General features: G+C 44.6%; 1 protein-coding gene across 4 annotated transcripts in view; it reads left to right on the top strand.

Annotated features, from left to right (window-relative positions):
* The window catches only part of ZZEF1 (zinc finger ZZ-type and EF-hand domain containing 1), a 94,979-nt gene that overhangs the window by 43,212 nt on the left and 27,656 nt on the right, over positions 1-24,111 (top strand). For all 4 annotated transcript variants that reach the window (XM_025280819.3, XM_025280820.3, XM_025280822.3 and 1 more), the window contains 17 exons: positions 1,154-1,275; positions 1,382-1,504; positions 2,398-2,564; positions 2,649-2,730; positions 3,539-3,740; positions 5,412-5,560; positions 7,240-7,480; positions 10,342-10,421; positions 13,178-13,271; positions 14,262-14,730; positions 15,358-15,522; positions 15,969-16,088; positions 16,790-16,951; positions 18,800-18,929; positions 20,598-20,736; positions 22,613-22,778; positions 23,384-23,646. In XM_025280819.3, the coding sequence (XP_025136604.3) occupies positions 1,154-1,275; positions 1,382-1,504; positions 2,398-2,564; positions 2,649-2,730; positions 3,539-3,740; positions 5,412-5,560; positions 7,240-7,480; positions 10,342-10,421; positions 13,178-13,271; positions 14,262-14,730; positions 15,358-15,522; positions 15,969-16,088; positions 16,790-16,951; positions 18,800-18,929; positions 20,598-20,736; positions 22,613-22,778; positions 23,384-23,646 (2,874 nt within the window). The remainder of the gene's footprint in view (positions 1-1,153; positions 1,276-1,381; positions 1,505-2,397; positions 2,565-2,648; positions 2,731-3,538; positions 3,741-5,411; positions 5,561-7,239; positions 7,481-10,341; positions 10,422-13,177; positions 13,272-14,261; positions 14,731-15,357; positions 15,523-15,968; positions 16,089-16,789; positions 16,952-18,799; positions 18,930-20,597; positions 20,737-22,612; positions 22,779-23,383; positions 23,647-24,111) is intronic.

Raw genomic sequence — 24,111 nt, forward strand, 5'->3', positions numbered from 1 at the left:
ATCCATGAAAACAGACAGGCGTTTGGGTTTGGCTCTGTGTGTGTGCTCTCATCTTAGTACTTCATGATATTGTAGAGTGTAGATGGTTTTCATTTCATTATTACAAATCAGATCTGTCTTCGGGTTGTTGTTTTTTTTCCTTAAAATAGAATTCTGTAGCATGTCTTTTTGCTCTGAGTTTCCTTTCTGAAAGTGGTAGTGTGCCCAAATGTGTTTATTGAAGGGCTGAGTCATTTCACAGCCTAAACATTGCCTCTGCAGTCACACAGACTCTGAGATGAGTGCTGTACCATCCTCTTCCGTACAGTCTGTCTTCCCTCTTTTAATCAAGTTATCCAAAAAAGGAAGTCTTTTTTTTTTTTTTTCTTCAAAAAAGGAAGTCTTGAACTTTCAAAATCTAAGGTATATGTGAGCACTTCTGTGATCCTTGCTGATACTGAAAATTTTCAGATTCATGTCCCATAAATCCCCAGAAAATCATAGGAAACCCAACAAGTTCTGGGAATTTATAGAAAAATCAGTTCCATCAAACCTGATCTCGGAGCTGTGTCAAAAATGCTTACAGTATTGAGTCCTGACTCTTCAAGTTTGGCCTGTCGAATGGTGTACCTGGAGACGGGCCCTTTGTAAACAGAGGGAAAGGCAGACCAACAGCTGGCTTGGTCAGCCGTGTACTTTGATTTATAAAAATCACACCTCCACCCCACTGAAAAGTAGCAAAGACAAAAAAAAAAATCCCTCACTTTTAAGAGTAAACTTCTACTGAGGTTCACAGTGGTTTTCCCTCCCAGAGGAAAACACTTGTAGGACACTTGATGGCCTCATGGGCTTCCCTGGTGGCTCAGCTGGTAAAGAATCCGCTTGCAATGCAGGAGACCTGGGTTCGATCCCTGGGTTGGGAAGATCCCCTGGAGTAGGAAAAGGCTACCCACTCCAGTATTCTGGCCTAGAGAATTCCATGGACTATAGGCCATGGGATTGCAAAGAGTCAGACACGACTGAGTGACTTTCACTTTCATGATGATCCCATGGTCTTTCTGATGAAGTTCCTCCACAGCTCCTGTGACCCTCTCCAGCTTTGTCCTTGATGGTGACCAAGCAAGTGATGTTTCTACCATAGAAACTATTAACTCTTCTCCTTATGTTTTGGCAGATGTGGGGCAGTTTCTGGCACACGTGAGAGTGATTTTGGAATCCCTTTTGTCACAGTATAGCGGGAAAACCATAGTAGAAAAATTATGTAACTCGGTGTTTTCGATGGCAGCTCGCCAGCTGGTAAGACAGAGTGGCAACCGTTTGTAAGAGGCAGGAGGGGCTTGGTCATCTGCATCCCTGGCTGACTCTGAGGCAGACACTGAGTGCTTCATTCATCTTCCTTCAGGTCATCTTTCTGCTGGACTTCTGCACATTGGACATTTCACACTGCACACTCTTGAGAGAGTTCAGTGCCCTGACAGAGCTGCTGAAGGAGCTCTGCAGTGACCCCGATGGAGGAGTGAACAAGGTACCTCGAGCTGGCATTTGAACATGCCTTGTAGCCCCTCTCAGGGGCACCATGCCCATGTGTCATGAGACATACCACTCAGTACAGGTCTACACAAATAAGTTGCCTCTAGAAGAGCTCCCTCTGTCTTACCAGTATTTTTTCAGTGTTTATCAACTTTATCAGTGTTGGTTTTGCCAACAAGGATAATTGCCAGTGTGGGTTGATTTGGCATGGTCAACATTAGACAGGAGACACCAAGGAAGCTGTACATAGATTATTTTCATCATTGTGTAGCACATGATGTTATATAAAAACCATATAAATGATTAACCAGATTGAAATCCAGAAGGGAAAATCTGTTGTTGAAAGGCAAATTAGAGGGTTTGTTATTTAAAAGCATTTTCTCCCTTACTCAACCTGACAGGACTCAAAGCTTTTTCAGTGTCTTATTTGGATCTCACAACTCTGGGGAATTCAAAGGGCATATATTTAAAAGCCCATTTTAAAGGAAAAAAAGCAAAAACTGAAAAAAGGAGGGAGAAGACAGGACAGGCTCAGGTTTGCCAACGTCCCAAATAGGGGTGTCAAGTCTTTAAACCACTGGAAATTCACACTAGTACTGGTTTCTAAGAAATAGTTCTCACAGATAGTCATAATTAAAAAAAGAAAAGCTAATTGGAGTTACTATAGTGCAATAGAAACCCCACGTGTACTCTGCTGAATAAATGTATAGTGTATCTTGGTCGATACGTATACATGAGAACGTGAGGTGTAGCTTTAGCCCATGTGGTGATTTGTGTGGGGGTGTCAAAGGCTGCCATCGGGGGTGCTGATGCAGGACACAGCTTCCTGTGTGTGGATGGATGTAGAGTGACAAAAACCCTCCTCTCTTGACTCGTTTGTCTGCTTAGCTGGATGTCGAGACTTGGCAGCAGGAGCGCCCTGTGGTGTTACACACGTGGACCAAGGAGTCTGCCCACAACTATGAAAATAACTGCCATGAAGTGTCTGTCTTTGTCAGCCCAGGGGCAACCTATTTCGAGGTGGAATTTGATGAGAGATGTGAAACTGAAAAAAGGTACAGCTCATCTGTTCTTTTCTCCCTAAGCAATAATGGATCAAAAATGAGAGAAGGAAAGTGATAGAGGTTGTGCTTTCACAGGTATGATTATCTGGAATTTACCGATGCCAGAGGTGGGAAAACACGCTATGACACAAAAGTTGGCACTGACAAGTGGCCCAAGGTGAGTGGTGTTTCCAGAGACTCATAGGAGGCCTGTTTCTGCAACAGTTCTCCTTTTATCAGCCTCAGGGGATAATAGAGATAATGGTCTTTGAAGGGAAGTACTTATATTACACTTTTGTGAAAGGAAGTGTTGATATCAGAGTTCAGCACCTGTTTTGTAATTAATGTTTTTGGGGGTACAGCCATGGCAATTTGTTTATGTTTCGTCTGTAGCTGCGTTGGCATGGCGGGGGGTGGTTGAGTCACCACACAGAGACTTTATGACCCAGAAAGTCTAATAACTTGCTCTCTGGTTCTTCATAGGAACGATTTGCTGCCCCTGGTCTATATCACATAGTCCAGAGTACATGGCGAATTGTTATCCTTAGTAAGAAGGGCCGATCGGCCCAGGAAGGCCCCAACCATGGTGGTGAAAGCTAGGATTCCCTCATAGTTAGGGCCACGTGGTCTCTGGGGCTGGGAAGTTAAGTGTTGCTTCACTGTCAGCGGTCTTGGTTGGCAGCAGAGGAACAGGCAGGATGGTCTCTGGCTGAGTAGGTGGTGGGCAGATGGGCATCTGAGATTTAGGAAACCGACCAGCAGTTTTCAACTTTGCTTCTTCATAAGGTGCAGTGGTGAATTTTCTGTTTCCTTACTCCGCTGTTCATTTCTCCTTTAGTACTTTCGGAGGGGGTGATAAGACATAATGGTGAGAATATAGGCCAGTTTTAAATTTAGACTTTTTTGAGTCAAGAAGAACACGCTTCTTACTGAAATGCTGCCTTCTCTAATTGGTTTGACCACATGACTTCTTTGTTTGTCTCTAGAAAGTGACCTTTAAGGCTGGTCCCCGGCTGCAGTTTCTCTTCCACTCTGACAGCAGCAACAATGAGTGGGGCTACAAATTCACCGTCACCGCCTACGGCCTGCCTGATGTCGCGGTGTCTTGGGGGCTGGATTTACAGCTCCTGGTGTCCCGGCTGATGGGACGCCTTGCTTCCCAGTGCATGGCACTCAAGTCTGCGCACCGTAAGTCCTTGAACTGTCCCTTCCCTCCTTACTGCAGCCACACTGAAGAGCAAAGTGGTACCCCCGTCCTGTAAGTTGTCTCCACGTGACGCAGAGCAAAGGGACTGATAAAATTCCCTTTCAGTTTCCTTGCTGCTGCTGCTTCTGCTAAGTTGCTTCAGTCGTGACCGACTCTGTGCAACCCATAGACAGTAGCCCACCAGGCTCCCCCGTCCCTGGGATTCTCCAGGCAAGAACACCGGAGTGGGTTGCCACTTCCTTCTCCAGTGCATGAAAGTGAAAAGTGAAAGTGAAGTCGCTCAGTCGTGCCCGACTCTTCGCGACCCCATGGACTGCAGCCTACCAGGCTCCTCCATCCATGGGATTTTCCAGGCAAGAGTACTGGAGTGGGGTGCCATTGCCTTCTCCGTCAGTTTCCTTGAGAGCCAACCAAAGTAAAATGTCCCCTTGACACCAGTTTATTCAAGTTGCTTGACTCGGACACTGGGGCACATCACCGGGGCCGCAGTGGTCTCCCTGTCTGTGGAGGACAAGCCAGGGAGGGGCTGGTTTTGGCAGCACTGTCCTCATTTTTTTTGTTAAGTTTTGATACCCTCCAACAAGAAGGGAGAAATTCAGAATAAGTTAATTGTATTCTGTGATTATGTGACTATTTATGTGAATGTATGTGAACATGGATTTTACCTTAAAGTGACTCTTCAACTTATGTGTTAAATTCATCCAAGAATGAATGAAACAAATAGAATGAAGCTTTCTAGTGTAATCTTTTCCCTGTATTATTTCTTGAGTTTTTCTCCTTTTTAAAGTAAAATATCATGGAAAAAATCGCATAATGGAAAAAGGCTAAGGGGAAAAGCCATTTTTAATCCTAATACCCAGGCATAGCTATTATTAACATTTTAATCTATTTGTACCTAGTCTTTTTTTTCTTTGTTTATTCATAAACACATATATGGTGGGTGTTTTTCTATTACTATTATTCTTTTTACAAGCTTGAAAGTGAAAGTGAAGTTGCTCAGTCATGTCAGACTCTTTGTGACCCCTTGGACTATGCAGTCCATGGAATTCTCCAGGCCAGAATACTAGAGCAGGGAGCCTTTACCTTCTCCCGGGGATCTTCTGAACCCGGGTCTCCTGCATTGCAGACGGAATCTTTACCAGCTGAGCCACAGGGGAAACCCAAGAACAGTGGCGTGGGTAGCCTATCCCTTCTCCAGTGGATCTTCCCAACCTAGGAATCGAACTGGGATCTCCTGCATTGCAGGTGGATTCTTTACCAACTTAGTTACCAGGGAAGCCCTTTTACAAGTTTAAGTTTACAAATTATGAACATGGCATTTCTAAGTGGTCTCCTGTTATACCCAAGAGATGGTTCACATTCTGTTTTCGGTTTGCTTCATGGCTTAGTTATTTCAGAGGGATCTTGCCTGAACCTGTCATACAGAATGGCAGCGTTTTGGGACTGCCTGATGGTTTCAGTTCACCAGGGTATGTGTTTATGAAGGATCACAGTTAGGTTCTGCTAAATGTGGGTAATTCCCTGTAAGTCTTAGTGGCCAGGTTTTTGTGTTTTTTTTGTTTGTTTTTAAGCCTTTCCTTCATCAGTTCAAAGATTCTCAGTATATTAAGGGAAAAATAGAACTCTCATAAGCCTCCTTCTTCTCTTTGCAGAGTTAGGCAGTAACATGGCAATACCTCAGGCAAAAATGGCATTAGTCCTAAACTCCCCCTTGTGGAAACCTGTCTTCAGGCACCAAATACATCCAGAGTTGGGATTAGAAGCAAGCTGGCCCACTCACCCACCCCAGGATAATAAGGAGGTATTTACTTTTCGCTTATCTGTATATTTGGAATGAGGAATGTTTACTAATGTTTGTTACCTTAAATTATAAACATTTGTGTATGTATCTTATCACCCCCCACGAAGCTATTAGCTCCTCAAGGGCAGAAACTAGGGTCCTCACAGGGGCCAGTGTAATGGCTGTTCAAAAGTATCAACTGCCAGACTATGTAGTGGTAATATAGTAGGTGCTCAGTAAATCTCTCTTGATGACCTTGTTTAAATGAGTTGAGTTTATTTCCTGTGCCTGCTGAGTCACACTTAAGAACAGATGGTGTATGCTATGCTTATTTGTTCTCCATGGGACAGTAGCACATTATTTAGGCTTATAATATTATAAACTAAACAAGCTTTTCCACTATGTCTTTTTCATCTCTGTCCCCCTCTCTCAGTTCTACTACTTTTCTCCCTTCTTCCCACTTTCCCCCACCCCAATTCTTCAGTAATTAGTGGCTGGATCCAGGGACTCTTCTTAACTTCTCTGCTCCTTCAGACCCTTTCTTCTTGTATTCCATGGCAGTCCACTGTCTTCTCTTACATGTCTGCACTCCCCCTGCCTCCTTTATTGACCTCTCTTCTTCCTTCTTCTATAAAAAGTGGGCTTCATTCAGGCTTTCTCTGCTTTCCTGCAACCCACCAAGATGTTATCTTGTCTCCTCTCTTCTGTCGTCACATCTGTGTGGAAAAAACCTAAACAATCAGTTTCCAGCCCTGGTTCTTCTCCCAGGCTCCAGTCACATACGCCTATCTTCCTGTTAGGTTATTTCCATTTCAGTGTTCTGACTCCCTTTAACTCAGACGTGTAAAACCAGGATGTCTCCCTGGACTGTTTGCTCCTGTTACTGTCATTATTGTTCTCCCAGGCATAAGCCACTGCGACCTAGCATCACCTTTATCCTCACCTTCTTCTCCCCTTTCCTTCCAGTCAACTGCAAGCCCTGTGGATTCTTCCTTGAGATCTCTTTCCATTTCCTCTGTCTCCATCTTTATCCAGGCCCTCATCTCGCACTTGCATTGTTACGTTGGTACCTACCAAGTTTGTTTGTTTTTTTTTAAATCACTGCATTATCTTGTCATTCCACTGCCAAGCACCATTAATGGCTCCCCGTTGCCCACAGGGTGAAGTCTAAACTCCTCAGTGTGACAGTCAAGGCTCTCTACAGTCTCCTTTCACCTTACCTATCTGACTCTAGTTCCCACCACTCCCCAGCTGAGACTTCAGGCCAGGTCAGTCTCCCCACTGGCTCTTAACTTCTGCTAACGGTTGTGTTCCTCAGGGCCAAACCTGCCCAGTCTTCAGGGTCCAGACCAAAGCCCATCCCCTCCAGAAGGCTTTTCTTAATTACTTTAACCTGCCAGGAGCTCTCTCCTGTGAATTCTCAGCATTGGTGTCCCTTCTAGGCATTTGGCACTCGATAATCTCTATGCTTTATGATAGTGGTAGTTTAAATGCTTTTAACGTTTTATTTATGTTTACCTTTCTTTTTTTTTTTTTAATAACCTGTGTGTCTGTCTGATCTCCCCCAAATAGACTGAAACTTCCTGAGAGTATGCACTGTGTTTTATACTTCTGCTTTGGCCTAGTAGTTGTTCAGTAAACTGAATTTTTTTAATGAATATGTTAAACATGATGGTTTTTCTTGTTTTTGTTGTTCCCAGGTTAAGAACATCCCTGATGATCCCTGCCATCAATTTCTTCTTGACTTTGCACAGTCAGATCCTGCCCAGAACTTCTGTGGGCCATATTCAGAACTTTTCAAAGGATTCATACAGGCATGTAGAAAACAGGCCCCAAAGACAGATATAGTTGCTGGTTCCACTATTGATCAAGCTGTGAACGCCACCTTTGCTGCTCTGGTGTATCGCACTCCAGACTTATATGAGAAGCTGCAAAAATATGGTAACTTATACTACAGGGAATATTTTTGATCTGAAGGCCAATTGCTAAGTTTTAAGAAAGCTTTTCTTAAGTGAAAGTTTTAAAATACTTTGGAACATAAACATCCTTCTACAACTATAGACTTCATCTTGTCACTCCTACTGTGCCAGTCAAGAGATTCGTGACCAATTTATAGTCAGCAGATTGCAATATATAGCAAGTAGCCTTGGGTTTCCTCATCAACAGGTAATTTATCTTTATCCGGAATTCTCATGGAAGACTGCTGAGAAGTTTAATGGAAAGAAAACTTAACTTGGGTTGTAGTTCCAGCTCACAAACTAGAAGTTGTGCAGCTTCAGATTAATCAGATAACCTTTCTGCACCTGAGTATCCTTATCTGTAAAGTCTAGAGTTGATAAGCTCTAACATGTTAAGAAATTCCAATCAAAACCAAAGATGTTTTGATAATTGAATGTGTACTAACCAAGGAAGAAAGTGCAGGTATTAACTCTTATCTTTAGACTTGCAGCTTCTTGGTAGCATATTCCCTGCTCAGCTTCCTTTGTCAGTAGCATACTCCTTGCCATTTCTTTTCCCTCACGTCCCCTAGGGATACCCTCTCTGTGTATTTACATTAAGTGTAGACTAGAGCCTTAACAGGAACCACAAAGAGGGAGGGTCTCTCCCTACTCATAATCTTTCAGGGGAAAAACATTTCAAACCCAGTGTAAAGACAGGGTATGGCTGTCCCAAGCACTTTGGCAGGATGTCTGTTCTTTCCATGGTGCCAGTGAAATTATCAGAAAACAAATGCTTCCTTCCTTAGAGTAAGTACTTAATTGATTATTGTTCCAATTATTATTACTACTAAGGATATTATTAGCACTGCTACCTTTATTGCTTAGTTCTTTGTGTCTCACATTGCAGAGTTTATTTCCGGAGGTCTAAAACATCTCAATTACTCGCTCAAACCTTAATATTTCCTTTAAGAAGCTGCTCAAATAAATAAAATTACACTGAAGCATGAGTGACTTCAGGAAACAGCTGTCACACGGAAGAGCGTTATCTTTGCTATGGGATGGGGGTGAACTGACATCATCATGGTTTTGGGAAAAAAAAATTCAGTATATGTTTTCATAGTCAAATTGTAGTAAGAGAACTTGACAATCTTTGTTACCTGTGCAAGCTGTCAGTGAAAGGATAAAAGCCTTGTGAGTAAAAAGCTGAGATACAGAAGGTTTCTGGCTGGGGGAGAGGTCCCCCAGCTCTTTTTCCAATCATGTTCATATCTGCTGTTGAGATACACAAATCAAGTGTGGGAACAAGAACTATTTCACTGTGTGCAAGTTGTTTCTAGAATACCAGCCACAGTTGCTGTGAAGGAGGCACAATTGGTCCCAGTCCTTTCTGTCCAGGCCTCTGAGGGACTATCTGTGGATGCTTCAAGACTGATCTACTTTGAGAGTGGTCCTTGTCTGCTAACTTATCTTTGCCTAAAAACTTGTCACCCTTTTGGGTTAGAAATGGATGGGAATTTTTCAACTAGACTAAGCTGTTTGAGGGCAGGGGCCATGTTTGTTTTTCCCAGCATCGCGTTCCCAGTACCTGAAGTAGAGCCTGGCACATTCTAGGTATTCAGAAAATTCATTGCATCAACTTTGGGTCAACAGAGTGTCACCCTGTTCTCGTATAGTATCCTTTGCTGTTTGTTTGTTTTAATATTTATTTATTTGGCTGTGCCAGGTCTTAGTTGCAGCATGCAGGATCTTCAGTTGCAATGTGCTCACTCTTAGTTGCAGTGTGTGTAATCTAGTTCCCCAACCAGGGCTCAAACCTGGGCTCCCTGCACTGGGAACGTGGAGTCTTAGCCACTGGACCACCAGGGAAGTCCCTCCTTTGCTTTCAAGATAAAAGAAGGGACAGGCTTCATAGGATTCATTACCAAAAAAAAAAAAACTTAAAAAATTTTCTTTCTAATTATAAAAATAATACCTATTTATGTAGAAACTTACAAAGTACAGAAAAGCTTAAAGTAATTATCAACTGTAATTTCACCACTTCAAGAACATTTTTCTTTGGTCATTTTTCTATGTATCTACCTGGCTTTTTAGTTATATGTATATATACGTATATGTACATACCATGTTTTTACCATATATGCTCTGTATGTTTTATTTTATTTTTGAAATTATTTATTTTATTCTGTTTGTCTGCGCTGGATCTTCGTTGCTTCATGCAGGCTTTCTCTAGTTGTGGCCGTTAGGGACTGCTCTTAGTTGTGGTGCAAGGGTTTCTCGTTGCCGTGGCTTTTCTTTTTGTGGAGCCACAGGTTCCAGGGCTCATGGTCTTCAGTAGTTGCAGCACATGGGCTCAATAGTTGTGGCTTACAGGCTCTGGAGCATGGGCTCAGGCTTAGTTGCTCCACACCATGTGGAACCTTCCCAGACCAGGGATCACACCCGTGTCCCCTGATTTGGCAGACAGATTCTTACCCACTGCACCACCAGGGAAGTCCTGTATACTCTTTTTAAATAATATAATTTTGTATATACTGTTTCATAACCGACCTTTTTCACTTAATATATACCCTGAATTTTTATCATGTTAATAATTTTTATTTTGCTTTTACTATTTTTTATATTTTACCTTAATAGTATATCCATTTCAGATGCTGTTCATTTGAAAAACAGTTTGAAGTAACATAGGAACCCATTACAGGTGTTTGTAGTTTACTGATGGTTTTCCCCCCAGTCCTCTCTTACCACAGACAATGTGCAAGTGTCAGGGGAAGAGGTTTCCTGTGCAGAGATTGGGAAGTGACTTTGGGCTTAATGTTGCAGTAGTGAATTGTGTTAACTGAATGTAACCTCTCCTTTCCCCAGTAAACAGCGGGGGCAAGACAGCCTTGAGTGAGGAGTTTGCACAGGTGTATTCCTTGGCTGATGGGATTCGAATATGGATGGTAAGATGTTCTTTTGTGATTTTTATATATTTTGAGTTTTTCTACCATATCTTTGAACTAAGGTAAGGAGCTCTCTTCTCAAGAATATAACTTTAGGAATGTTTTTCAGAACTAAAGTTCAGTGATGCAAATGGATAAAGGATAAAAAATAATTTAGGACCCTTGAAATCATAATTTGGTGAAGTTAGATTGTCAGAGTACACAGGAGTCAGTTGAGCCCCCCTTACTTGCCTTCTTCTGTACCCCAAAGGCTGCTTGGTGGAACCTAACCTGGTAGACTAGGAGAAAAAGCACTGCATTAGATTCTGGGCAACCAATGATGGTTTTTGGCAGAGAGGAGGCCTTTCTCAAAGGAGAGGGCCTTCTGCATTTTGGAAAGGTGATTCTGCAGCATTCTTTGTGACAGCAATGAACTTGGGAGAGCAAGACATCCATTCGTAGGGGTATTGTATTACCGTATTGTCCTATGCTACAGTGAAAGTAAGTAGAGTAGAGCTGCCGTTATTAGCATGGACGGTGCTCGCAGGCGTGACGATGAGCAAAACATAGCAAGCTGTAGAAGGCGTAGGTATGGTATTCCTCAAATAAAACTTAAACATTAGCCAGATCTCTCTGTCTTGTACATAAATACATAGTAAAATTACACACATGCATGGAAATGATTAACAACAAGTAAAGGAGAATTCTTTTATTTCTTAGGTGTGGAGATGAGTAGGTAGTATTATTTATATATATTTATAACCATCTTAATTAAATATTGTATAGTAATTGAGAAAGCAATCTTAAAATGAATGCCGCTGCTGCTGCTGCTAAGTCACTTCAGTCGTGTCCAACTCTGTGCGACCCCATAGACGGCAGACCACCAGGCTTCCCCATCCCTGGGATTCTCCAGGCAAGAACATTGGAGTGGGTTGCCATTTCCTTCTCCAATGCATGAAAGTGAAAAGTGAAAGTGAAGTCACTCAGTCGTGTCCGACTCTAGCGACCCCATGGACTGCAGCCTACCAGGCTTCTCCATCCATGGGATTTTCTAGGCAAAAGTACTGGAGTCGGGTGCCATTGACTTCTCTATTAAAATGAGTAGAGGATGGATAATAAGATTGAAAGCAAGAGGGGACTTCCCTGTCCAGCGGGTTAGACTCCGTGCTTCCATTGCAAGGGGCATGGGTTCTATCCCTGGTTGGGGGACTAGGGTCCCACATGCTGTGAGGCCAAGAAATAAAAAAAGAAAAGAAAAAGCTTGAATGCAGGAGACTAGTTGTGATAATTAAATGAGGATGGCTTCTGCTACTTGGGAGGTCAGATAATTAGACTGTGTGATTGATGGGTATGGTGAAAAGGCAGATAGAATTTAGGACTGTTCTCGTGTTCCTGGTGGGGGTGACTTGGTGAGTGGGAAAAGTATTAACCAGAGTAGGAAGAATGGTCTTGGATCTGGGAGTGGGGAGCTAAGTTCAGTTTGGGACACGTTAAGTATGAGGACACCTAGGTTATCTAAGATATCTAGCTGGAAAATTTAATACATATGAAAGAATATACATCTCAAGGCAGAGGTAAGAATGACTTCAAATCATTGGTAATAGTTTAAAAAAAAATAGTTGCATTTTTCTAGGAACAGACAGCCTTGGACAAAGTCCCCGATGATGAGAACGTAGTTGGTGCTCAGTATAGACTAGATAGATAGGTGGAGACCCGGATGAACAGGATCTCTCAAAAGAAATTTAAAGATATCATCATCAGAATGGTGGGAAGAGAATCAGTGTACTGACAGTGTATTGACAGAGAAACCAAGGCAGTTGTTCAGTTGTTCAGTCATGTCCAACTCTCTGTGATCCCATGGACTGCAGCCTGCTAGGCTTCCCTGTCCTTAACTCTCTCACGGATTTTGCTCAAACTCATGTTCGTTGAGTCAGTGATATCATCCAACCATCTCATCCTCTGTTGCCCCCTTCTCCTCCCGCAGTTAAAGAAAGTGTGTCTGAAAAGTTAACTCCCACAGACAGCCAAAGTGAAAAGGGTTTGGCATTTGGGACAAAGCATATTGTAGACTGTGCTCCTGGTTCAGCACAGGACAGACTGCCAATGACTGGACAAGATGCCAGCCTTCTCTCTTAAGAGCCTGGCCTCCATACATCATTGGTCTTCTGCCTGGGCTGTCAGCACCGTGGCACACAGTGACCATTGCCTGTGCTGGTACTAGAAGCACCATTCTCTGCCCAGCAGTCTTAGCCTCACTTAGAGGCAGCCTCACCTTCAGAGCAGGATAGAGATCAAGTTTTAGTTCAACCTCTGCTGCAAACTGGATTGTGGATTTTGGCCACACCACACAGCCTGTGGGATCTTAGTTCCCCAACCAGGGATCGAACCCATGCCGCTTACAGTGGAAACACAGTGTCCTAAAGGCTAGTCCTAACCAAGACCTCACTTCTTTATTAGTAGGTCAGCTTTAGGTAAGGGCCCCTCCGTCTCCAGCGTTCTAGAATTCTTTTTAAAGAATAGGATTGTGGTCACAAATCCCTCCCATATAACACATAGTTGAAAAGGAGGTAGTTTTGCAGATAGACCTTTAAGCAGCTTCAAATTCTGGATTATTTCTAGGACAAATGAAAGCAGTTCGGTCCTGTGTCCTCACCATAGGGCTATAAAGTTCTCTGGGATCTCAACACTGTGTGCTTTTGAAGTGTTAATAGTTTGCTCTGGCTGCTCTTCCTGCCCTGTCGGGACAACGTAACAATGTGGCTCAAACCCTCCCCCAGTTAGAGATGAAGCAGAAGTCCCTGATGAACCTGGGGAGTGAGGCAGAAGAACAGCGTGGGCCAGAAGCTGCTGAGGCTAACCCCGAGAGCCTGGGTGAGTGCAGGCTCCAGCTGTCATCCATCTCTGGGCCTTCTGTTCCCATTTCGTAGGAAACCAGCGACCCATCTTCTGGGTTAGTTTCGTTGAAGCTGTGTTTACCTAGAGAAGGTAACACAGGCACTAAAGGTCTTTTCTAAGAACGTGTCACAAATAGGGAAGTGCCAGTTGTTAATTGTTCATTGTGTGTGTGCATTAGTCACTCAGTTGTGTCCAGCTCTTTGAGACCCCATGGACTGTAGCCCACCAGATTCCTCTGTCCATGGAATTCTCCAGGTGAGAATACTGGAGTGGGTCGCCATTCTCTTCTGCAGGGGGTCTTCCCAACCCAGGGATTGAACTGGGGGCTCCTTCATTGCAGGCAGATTCCTTACCATCTGAGCCACCAGGGAAGCCTGGTTGTTCATTAGTATGATCCACATGGAGCCTTTTTTAAAAATACCTCTCTTAGGAGGCACCAAGTGCTTTTTGAGCTACATACAGCTCATTATATTTTTCAAAAAGTGTGTGTTTCTTGGTAATGTTATTACTTAAAACTCTTTTTAGTGAAATACACTGAAGATTTTGCAGAGGAAATAATGTGATGTCTGGGATCTGCGTGGAAATAACCCAGGGGGTTGTTGCGGGTTGGGGGTGGGGGGGCGGGGGTGATAGTATTGGGGAAGACTGTCCTTGGATTGATAGCTGTTAAATCTGGGTGAGGGGTACATGGAGGACTCCTTATACTATTCTGTCTATATTATATTAATATGTGTGAAAATGTGCACAATAAAACTTTAAGTGTGCTGATAGTGTTAGATTTTTATGTGTATAATGAGAGAAAATATGATTCTCTTCTCTCGGTAGATGTGTACATCCCAGTATTGAAGGTATTTCCTGTCCTAAATTGTAGACTTTAAGTAGATTATTTTCAGTTCCAAAGTAGGCAACAAGTTTCATTTGGACTTTTTTTTTTTTCATTCTCCTTCTTGCCTTTTTCACGTTCAGCGAAAGAGTGTTATCAGAAGAGTCTTCTACTATTGAAATTTTTGCCCACGGGTGGAGGTTCAAAAGAAAGCTGTGACAGGTCGGTGGCCGTGGATGACACAGATCACCTGCAGCCACTGGACAAGCGCCAGAGGACAAGCTCTGTAGTGGTAGAGCATTTCCAAGCTTCGGCGTCGCCCACCGAAGCAGCGCCCCCTACTGCGGGAGACCGGAGCCCCGGCCCGGACGTGCAGCCCACGCTGCCCCCCAGCAGTGGCGCTCCTGCCTTGGAAGTGTCCTCCGTCCCAGCAGAGGAGCCCTCGTCACCTTCCACTCCCACCCGGCGGCCTCCCTTCACCCGGGGGCGACTCCGGCTGCTCTCCTTCCGCTCGATGGAGGAGGCCAGACCGGCGCCCACGGTGAAAGAGAAGTACCCCGTGCTGAAGGACCTCATGGACTTCATTAAAGATCAGTCACTCTCCCACGAGAGGTGAGCACCTTCTCTTTTCACCTGCAGGTATCCAGTCTCATCAAAGACTCGAAGTTCATGTTATTCGTAAAAATGAGCAAATACTACTTGGAGGACAGACCAAGATTTGTCTTAGAATCTTCAAGAAAAAAGCTTTTTTTTAAAAAAAAAAAAAAAGTATTTTTTTCACTTGAGATTTGTACATTATGGTATATGTAAATTATATCTCAGTAAGGTACTATTTGGATTAAAAAAAAGAAACATTTGGTAGCTGCCAAAATAAATCTGTCTTATTTTAACCCTGGGAAAAATTTTGGATTTGATGTTTTCTGACAACATTACTTGTCAGTGAGCCCACACATCTGGAAGTGTTGCATGTTTTAATTTCCTGTCTGAAGTTAGTCCTGTTTACCACAGAGGCAAAGTTCCTTTTTAATTAATTAATTGTTTAACGTGAGTCACTGGGCTTCCAAACAGTGAGGTGATTTGTAATGTTGCTGAATAATGACTAAAAGTAGCAAACAAGATACCTCACAATAGTATTTCCTTTTTACTAATATGGCCTCAGAACTCTGGGCAGGGGTCTGTTTTCTTTCTGCCCCAGCTTGCGAGTTTTCTGTGTGTTCCTGACTTGAGTTCTGTCTCCAGTGTTGTAAAGGTTCTCTCCTTGAGGAAGGCCCAAGCCTGGAGCATCCTCGAGGTGCTGAGGATCATCCAGTGTTGTACCGAGTCCCTCGGGCAGCCTCACTGCTTCCACCCGCCTTACATCCTTTTCCTGTTAGAACTCCTCACCTGCCAGAAAGAGTTTACCAAGTAAGTCCAAAGTGCGAGGGACCGAACCCATGTCTCCTGCTTTGGCAGGCAGGTTCTTTACCACTGAGTCACCTGGAAAGCCCTGAACTGCTTCTTTCACCCCAAGTAAATATGTCAGGAAAATGGAGATAAGAGGAGAGGATTAAATCTGTAAAGAATACTTCACATAGTACCAGGGACTCTGGTAGTGGTGGGAAGGGTGGTTTTTATATTAATAAGGAAAGATTAAGAATAGTCATCTCCATACTCCTGGTGGGTGTCCTTCTTGACACAAGCAGATGAGTCATGGCTGTTTTGTCTGCTTACTTTCTGCAGTTGTTACATTTACTTTAGTTTCTCCACCACTTTGTTAGCTTGCTGCTTCTTCGCTCTTTTCATGTAAGGAATAATGATTATTAAGTAAATGTTTTGGCCACTAAATGACTGGTCATGTCTTCTGTTTCTAGTTATTTTGGACACCTGGAAGGCTGTGGTGCAGATCTACACAAAGAAATTCGAGACACTTACTATCAGTTTGTTCTCTTTTTGGTCAAAGCAGTCAAAGGATTCAATAGCAAAAATGACAGGTATGAGAGAGTTTAATGTGATTTCTAGAGAAAAATAATTCCCGTTTTTTCTGACTTTTAAAGAAATGCATGTCTAATGTTAAAAATACAGAAAAGCACAGAGAGTAAAATAAAAATAACCCCTAATCTTGCTATCTAGAGCTAGTTGCTACTGTTAACTTATCAGTATATTTTCTCCTAGCCTTTTCTCTCTATGGTATATGCAGTTTTTTTAAAGCAGATGGGTCTTGGTTCATCTAAGAATCTGTAACCCGTTATCTCAGTTTTAAAAACTTGAAAACCATTCCCCAGTCTCCTCCATAGTAAGTGGTGTAGACATAAACCTTAAATCAAATGGTTCTTCTCTGCGCCTGAGCGGCATGACCCGGGCTCGTTGTGGCTGGCCCTGATCTTGCCGTTGATCACAGCTGAGCAGTGTTACTCAGTCCTTTCCTGTAAAATGTCTCATGTGGTATTCCTGGCAGGGTAGAAACCTTGCTACTTGATGCTTTCAGAACTCATTTGCTTAAGATGTTCTTTGAAGAGGGTTTGTATGGAGTCTGAGAAATTTGAAAAGATAGCGTAAGGAACCCAAACCAGCAGTCTGGGGTTCCCTTCCGCTTTCCACTGACAGACATACCCCGTCTCTGACTCCCACTGTTTCTGTCATCCCCGTGGGTGATGGGCAGCTTTGGTAACTTTCATCTTCATGGCCTCTTCAGGTCCTTGCTGCCTGCCCTGTCCTGCATCCAGACGGCCCTGCTGCACCTTTTGGACATGGGCTGGGAACCCAGTGATCTCACCTTCTTTGTTGACATTCAGTTACCAGATCTCCTCATGAAAATGTCACAGGAAAACATAAGTGCCCATGACAGTGTGATCAGGTAAGGACACAATCTCCAGTCTGCAGTTTCTTCAGGAGCTCTGAAGTTCAGGGGTCGTAGCAAACAGCACAGGGCTTTAGAGCTCAGGCCTGGAGCCAGGCTCTCTGGGGGGTATCCTGGCATTGCCACGTCCTCACTGGATGACCTCAGACAACTTTTTAAACTCCTTTGTACCTCAGTTTCCTCATCTTTAGAACTGGAGGTGATAACAGTATATCCCTTAGAGGATTGCTGTGAAGAATGACTGCGTTCTCCTCAGCATTCAGCGTGGTGTCTGGGGCGCAGTGGTGTGTATGAGTTGGTAGCAGTGGTGCTGTGAACTCAGCATGAGGATCCTTCTTGTTTGTGGAGATCCTCATAGAGCTTGTTGAATTGAAGAATCCTTTGCTATAGTTTTTTTGTTCTGTGTGTGTGATTTCCAGCCACTATAACCTCTTGTACATTGTAAGAGCTTAAGGTATAAGGGGAAAAAATAGTAACAAAGGTTTTTTTTTTTTTCCTTTCCACTTATTCTTTTATATTATTATTATTTTTTAAAATATGTATTTGACTGTATCGGGTCTTAGTTGCAGCACACGGGATCTCCTTTGAAGCAGGCAGGATCTGTCATTGTGGCACACGGGCGTCTCTGGTTTCAGCTTGTGGGCTTAGTCGCCCTGTGGGTTGTGGGATCTTAGTTTTGCAACCAGGGATCGATCCTGCGTCCCCTGCTTTGGCAGGCGAATTCTTAACCACTGGACCACCGCAGAAGTTCCTCCTTTCCACATCTAATGAACGTCTTTCCACCTCACTCAGGTCCACTTACACATTAATCACACATGTCTGTAGAAAGAGGAGAAAGGGGAGAAGAGCAAGAGGAGAGAGAGTTAGGAGGAAATGAACGATCTGAGTCAACACCTATTTTCCCTCTCTCAGAAGAGATATATTCCCTCTCTCAGAAGTAGGAAAAAGGAGACAGAATATAAATGATCTCCTCATTTACCAAACCTCAGCCATTGCCTTGCTGTCAGAGGGCGCGCTTGGCAAAGGGAGGGGACCCGCAATAAGAGGAAGGGGTGGGTGGTCAGCTTTAAGCTATCAGTCTGCTCCATGTTTCAAGTTTCACCTGCCGCTCCATGAGCCAGTCCTTGAGAGCCAGGACTGCACCTTCCCCACCAGTTCCCACAGCCCCTGGCCCAAAGCTCAGTGTGAGTAGCCCCAGAATCAGTTAGTTGGAACATGTCAACGACCGGATGTGTCTATGTCAGTTGATAGATGCTTTGCATTTGCTGTTGAGCAAATACGCAAATACTTTTGTATTTAAAATTCCAGTTGCTGAAACAAGCTATTGACTGAAATTATGGAAATCTATACTTTTGCATCCAAGAGGAATCCCTGAGATTATTTGTTAAACATGAGGAAACTGAGGACCAGGGCTGAGTGCCGTGTCCAGGTCTTACAGCAGCCCGCGAGAGAGCCGAGGCCCTGGGGTCTCCCGACTCCCTTCTCATGCTGCTGCCACTCAGGTGTGCTGAGCATGTCCAGTTTAGACCAGTTTTTTGGTGCCTGGCACATCATAGGTCCACCACAAATGGTTGTTGAGTGGGCTTTTGCCATGTAGGTACAACCTTTCAAGCTCCAATTCCTCACCCATTGTAGTAGGCTCTGGAAGGGCCTCCCCCCTTTTTTATTGGTATGTATCTATCAAACATTTGGCAAACTCTGGGGCTTTGAAACCAGATTGCCCTCTTGCCCTCAGAAGTCTCTAAGAGCCTCGGGTGCTAGACCAGTAGGACAGAGTCTGCTAACCTGCACTTGCCTTGATTATTGGCAGAGGCATGCTTTTCTCTGTTTATGTCCTTTTTTCAGCCAATGGAGTGAAGAAGATGAGCTTGCTGATGCCAAGCAGAATTCAGAATGGATGGATGAGTGTCAGGATGGCATGTTTGAGGCCTGGTATGAAAAAATAGCCCAGGAAGATCCAGAGAAGCAGAGGAAAGTAAGATCTCTCAACGAGGGTAATCTGAAGTGATTTGCTAGGAGTTTGGAGATGAAAGTCTGCATCGGGGCGTGCCAGCAGGCTCTCTCCTGAGAGGGCTCCAGGGGGCAGTCAGTCCCCTAATGAGTGGCTGTCACTGAGCCTGGTCTTTTGACCCGAAGTTCCTAAATCCTGGCTTGACCACACTCAGGCAGTGGCTCCCTCCCCTAGAACTAGATTCACAGGAAATTGGCTCATGAGGCTGAAGTAAAATAATCAGGTGCCAGTTTATTAATTTACAGTGAGAAACAGAATTACTGAAGGCCCTGGACTCTGGTGTCCTGGTACATACTTTTCCTGTAGGCAGGCAACATGGGAAGGCACGTTTCAGTCAGAAGGCCGCCTGGTGACCGTGGAAGCCGCGTATGTGCGCAGGATCAGCTGCCTGATTCCCACACACCATCAGGCTCAGCCAGCCTGCCACGTCCGTCTCCGCACTGGGGTTTTATCTGTCACTACCACACTACGTCAGGTGTCTGCTGCCTCAGATGCATGCATTTTTTAGCTTGTGTGCCTACTATGTGCCAGTTACCTAGCTCATGTAGCTTCTCTGTGGTTCTTGGATCGAGCACACCAACTTGGCCTTTGTGATTTTTCTCTCTTGTATGTTAATATCTTATTGGGAGCCATTCTTTAGTCCTAAGGTGGCTTGGCATATTTGCTGTGTTCTACTGCTATATGCTGACTCAGTGATTTATGTCCCTTATTTCCAAGCCGTAAAGATAAACCGTCCTGTAGGGACCTTGCAGTAAAACTGTTTGCTTATGACACGGGGCCCTTAGTCTTTCCCCAGAAAATTTTTCTCCTAAAGTGCCAGCAAACAATGCTTCTCTTGCAGTATTTCCTGTATCTGAACCCGACTGTGTCCAGCCAAGTACCCAAGCCAGAAATCTGGATGTTGTTCTTGACCCTTCACTTTCGCTGGCCCCCATGACCAGTCAGCCCCGAAGGTTCCTCACCTGTGCCTCCTAATACCGCTCAGATCTGCCCCCCTTTCTCTGTCTCACTTTCTGTCCAGTCCGGCCCTTATCAGCAGTCAGGGGGTTGCTCTAACAGCCTCTGTCAAGGTCAGTCTCCGTGGCTCCAGTCTTGCCCACTCTGATCCATTCTCACTCAGTGACCAGAGCAGCTTTCAGAACACTCAGATCTGATCATGCTACTCTTCCATCCCAGCCTCTTGCAGTTTAACCTTTCTAACTGTATCCGGTTAGCCCTGCTCCATAGTGTGCTCTACGTTCGGAATTATTTCCAGGTGCACAAGCCCCTGGCTTGATTCTTTTGTGGTCTCCCATAGAACTTCCTATTGCTTTTATCCCGCATGCGCATCACCTTCATCTCCACCCAGCTGATGGAGATTGCCCCTCAGGTCTCACCTGAGTAGTTAATTCTTTTTGAGAAACCTCCATGTGCTCTCTAAGCCTCCTGAATTTGGCTGTCCGTACATCATACTGTATGCTGTCATCTGTTTGAGGGAATTCCCAGCTAGACACTGAGCTCCTTAGTCTCCCAATCCTAGCACCTAGTACAATGCCTGGAGTGTTTTAAGTAGCTGTTGAAGGATGGATTGATGAATGAATAGTGGCCACATTAAAAGTCTGTTGGTTGATTATGTTTTATTCCACCTTATAGATGCACATGTTTATCGCTCGCTATTGTGACCTGTTAAATGTGGACATCTCCTGTGACGGGTGTGATGAGATCGCCCCCTGGCATCGCTACCGTTGTCTGCAGTGCAGCGACATGGATCTCTGCAAGACTTGCTTCCTGGGTAAAGTTCACGGCCTGAGGGCGCCGTCCCCGCAGGGGAGCGGCGCTTCCGTCTCCTGTGATCTTGTCGTTTTTAGCCTCCCGCTGTACAGCGACAGCGCTGCCCCGCGGTGTTCTCTGTCTTGTTGGCAAACATGACCTCACTTCCCCAGCGGAGTGACGGACTCCAGAGCTCTGTTACCTGACAGGCTTCCACCTTCCACCTCACTGGGTGTAGACACTTGATAAACTCTCAGCACCAGTGAATGTCCATCCAGTTGAGTTTTCAGGAAATGATTTTGCCCTCTGAATCATGCTGTTTACAAGAAGTAAAATACACACAAGCACACTTCAGAAATTCTTGAATCCTCTCAACTCACAGGTGCTGAGGCAAAGCAGGTTGACAGTAGTAAGCGGCTGAGTGCTGTTAGTGTGCATATCGCCTGGCTGTGTAAAATACAGCCCCTGTCCCAGAAGCGTTTACACCTGTGGCAGGAGACGGGCCCTGCTCATGCAGGGTGTATTCCAGGATAGAAGTGTCTCTGCTGAGTTACAGATGAGCGGTGCACATTATTCTGGGAGAGTTCAGAAGGAGGGAAGGCTGCTGTTGAAGGAAAGCTGGTGGAGGAGGTGGGATGTGAAAGTGAAAGTCACTCAGTCATGTCCGACTCTTTGCAACCCCATGGACTATACAGTTGATGGAATTCTCCAGGCCAGAATACCGGAGTGGGTAGCCTTTTCCTTCTCCAGGGGATCTTCCCAACCCAGGGATCGAACCCAGGTCTCCAACTTTGCAGGCGGATTCTTTACCAGCTGAGCTACAAGGAAGCCCAAGAATACTGGAGTGGGTAGCCTATCACTTCTCCAGTGAATCTTCCCAATCCAAGAATTGAACCAGGGTCTCCTGTATTGCAGGCGAATTCTTTATCAACTGAGCTATGAGGGAAGCCCCTAGGGATGTGAATTGGGCTTTAAAGAAAGTTAACAATGGAGAGTGTGTCATCCTAAGACTGAGCGAGTCCAGGGCCAAAGGAGTGAGCTTCTGCAGTGTGTTTTGACAGACTTACCAGTGTCCACAGCTAAGTGATGGATTGAGACAAGGTGGGCCCAGGTTATGGGATCCAGAGATGCCAGTCTCAGGAATTTGAATGAGTCTACAAACAAAAGGGGAAGTTTTGCCAGCAGGGTATTAACATGACCAGAGCTATGCTAGAGGAAGCTGGTTCTGTCCATGTAAGAGCTTCCTTTAGGAAACCACATTAGTGACAAGCGGATTCATGCCTGGACTAGGTTTCTGGCCGTGGGAACAGAAGGGGGTCAGAGGTGAGGAACATTCAGCAGAGTGTGTGATGGGGCTTAGAGACCCACTGGACTCAAAGTGAGAAGGAGACCAGAGCTGTCAGTCTCTTTCGTGACTCACATTCTTTCTCACTCAGTGGGTCTGGGGTTATGGGGTCTCTTTATGATTCGGGAATGAAAAAGTAAAAGCAAGTACCTGATAACTTCTCATTGCTTTTTAACAAGAATACATCAATAGATGCTTAGATATGTCTGGGGAGGGTTTGTGGAAGATGGCTTACACATTGGCATGAGGACTTGTGCTACCAAATGGAGGTCATAATGGGAATTGGTGATCTGTTTGATCAGGCTCTGCATTGCACTGAAAAAGGGAAGTCAATCCATGGTACCACTGCTAAGAAGTTTCTGTGCCAAGAGTATCATTCGTATGCTGAGAACCACTGGGCAGAATGCATGGTCTCTGAAAGATGCCTGTGGTCCCTGACATCCTGAGCGATCTGTTGGGGGCAACTCTGCTTCTGGGTTTGGTTTGGGTTTGGAAACCAGCCCTTCTCAGAGCCCTTTGCCCAGTCCACCTCACGCTGCTGTTCTTCCCCCAGGTGGGGTGAAGCCTGAGGGCCATGGAGATGACCACGAAATGGTCAACATGGAGTTCACGTGTGACCACTGCCAGGGTTTGATCATAGGCCGGAGGATGCACTGCAATGTATGCGATGACTTTGACCTGTGCTATGGATGCTACGCGGCCAAGAAATATTCCTATGGGTATGTCTCACGTGGCCTCCAGCCCAGCACACTTTTTTTCATGTACTTGTTTGCTTTTTTTTTTTTTTAAATCTTACATTATAAAAAACTTCAAACGTACCCACAAATAAAAAGAGTAGTACAATGAATCTTCATGTCCCCTTTACCCAGACTCAACAATTAGGAAGATTTTGCTATGTGTGCTTCGATTCTTTTTTTTTTTTTTTCTTCTGCTTTGTTATAGTATTTTAAAGCAAATTCCAGACCTTCAGTCATTTCCTTCCTACATACTTCATATCCATCTCAAAAAATTATGGGCATTTCCTCACATTACCAAAAAGCTGTAAGCGCACCCTGTGAAGCTTCACAAAAAGGAAGTCTTACTTCACTTGGTTTCCATGGACAGTCTTCTAGGGGGTGTGAAATCCTGAAGTGGATTGTGCAGTGTTTGTGTTCGTTCATTTTTCTGAAGAGAGGGCCAGTACGTATATCTTTAAATTTTCAGTAACAGCCTTAGAGGTAACTGACGCCCACCTGTGACTGTGCACGCGGTCCCCCGAGGCCCCATTCTCCTTTTCGGACACTCACAAGGGCCTTCAGGCCTTAAAAACATCTTGCCTTTGCAGCCACTTGCCTACCCACAGTATCACTGCCCATCCAATGGTGACCATCCGGATCAGCGACCGGCAGAGGCTCATCCAGCCCTACATCCACAACTACTCCTGGCTGCTCTTCGCCGCCCTGGCTCTCTATAGTGCCCACCTGGCCAGCGCCGAGGACGTGGACGGCGAAAAGCTGGACCCGCAGGTCCGCAGCAGCGCCGCCACCCTGCGGAGCCGGTGTCTGCAGCTCGTCGGGGACTGTCTGATGAAGGCTCACCAGGGAAAAGGTAGGTGTTCCTCAGGCTCGGAAACCAAACCAGCCCTAAACTGCTCACGAAGGAACAGCTGCAGCAGAAGTGAAACGCAGTGCTCAGTGTGGAGGTGTCAAAATCCAGTGTTCCACAAGAGATGCTCACCATGGAGTGGAACTTTATTTATTTATTTATTTATTAAAAAAATCTTTTTTTAATTGTTACTTTTTTTTTTAATCTTTTGGCCATGGCCCACAGCATGTGGGATCTAGTTCCCTGACCAGGGATTGAGTCTGCACCCCCTTCGTTGGCAACTCAGTCTTAACCACTGGACCACCAAGGAGGTCCCCCCGGAACTTAATTTTAAATCTCCATATGCATTTGAGAGAAACATTGGCATTAAAGGAGCATTTAGTTTCTCTAAAATATTTTGTGAAGGTGGGAAAAAAATGAATAATTAAAACTCTTAATGTCTGGGGATAAATTATTTGAATACACCAG

The sequence above is a fragment of the Bubalus bubalis genome, chromosome 3 (genome assembly GCF_019923935.1).
Source record: "Bubalus bubalis isolate 160015118507 breed Murrah chromosome 3, NDDB_SH_1, whole genome shotgun sequence".
Lineage (NCBI taxonomy): Eukaryota > Metazoa > Chordata > Mammalia > Artiodactyla > Bovidae > Bubalus > Bubalus bubalis.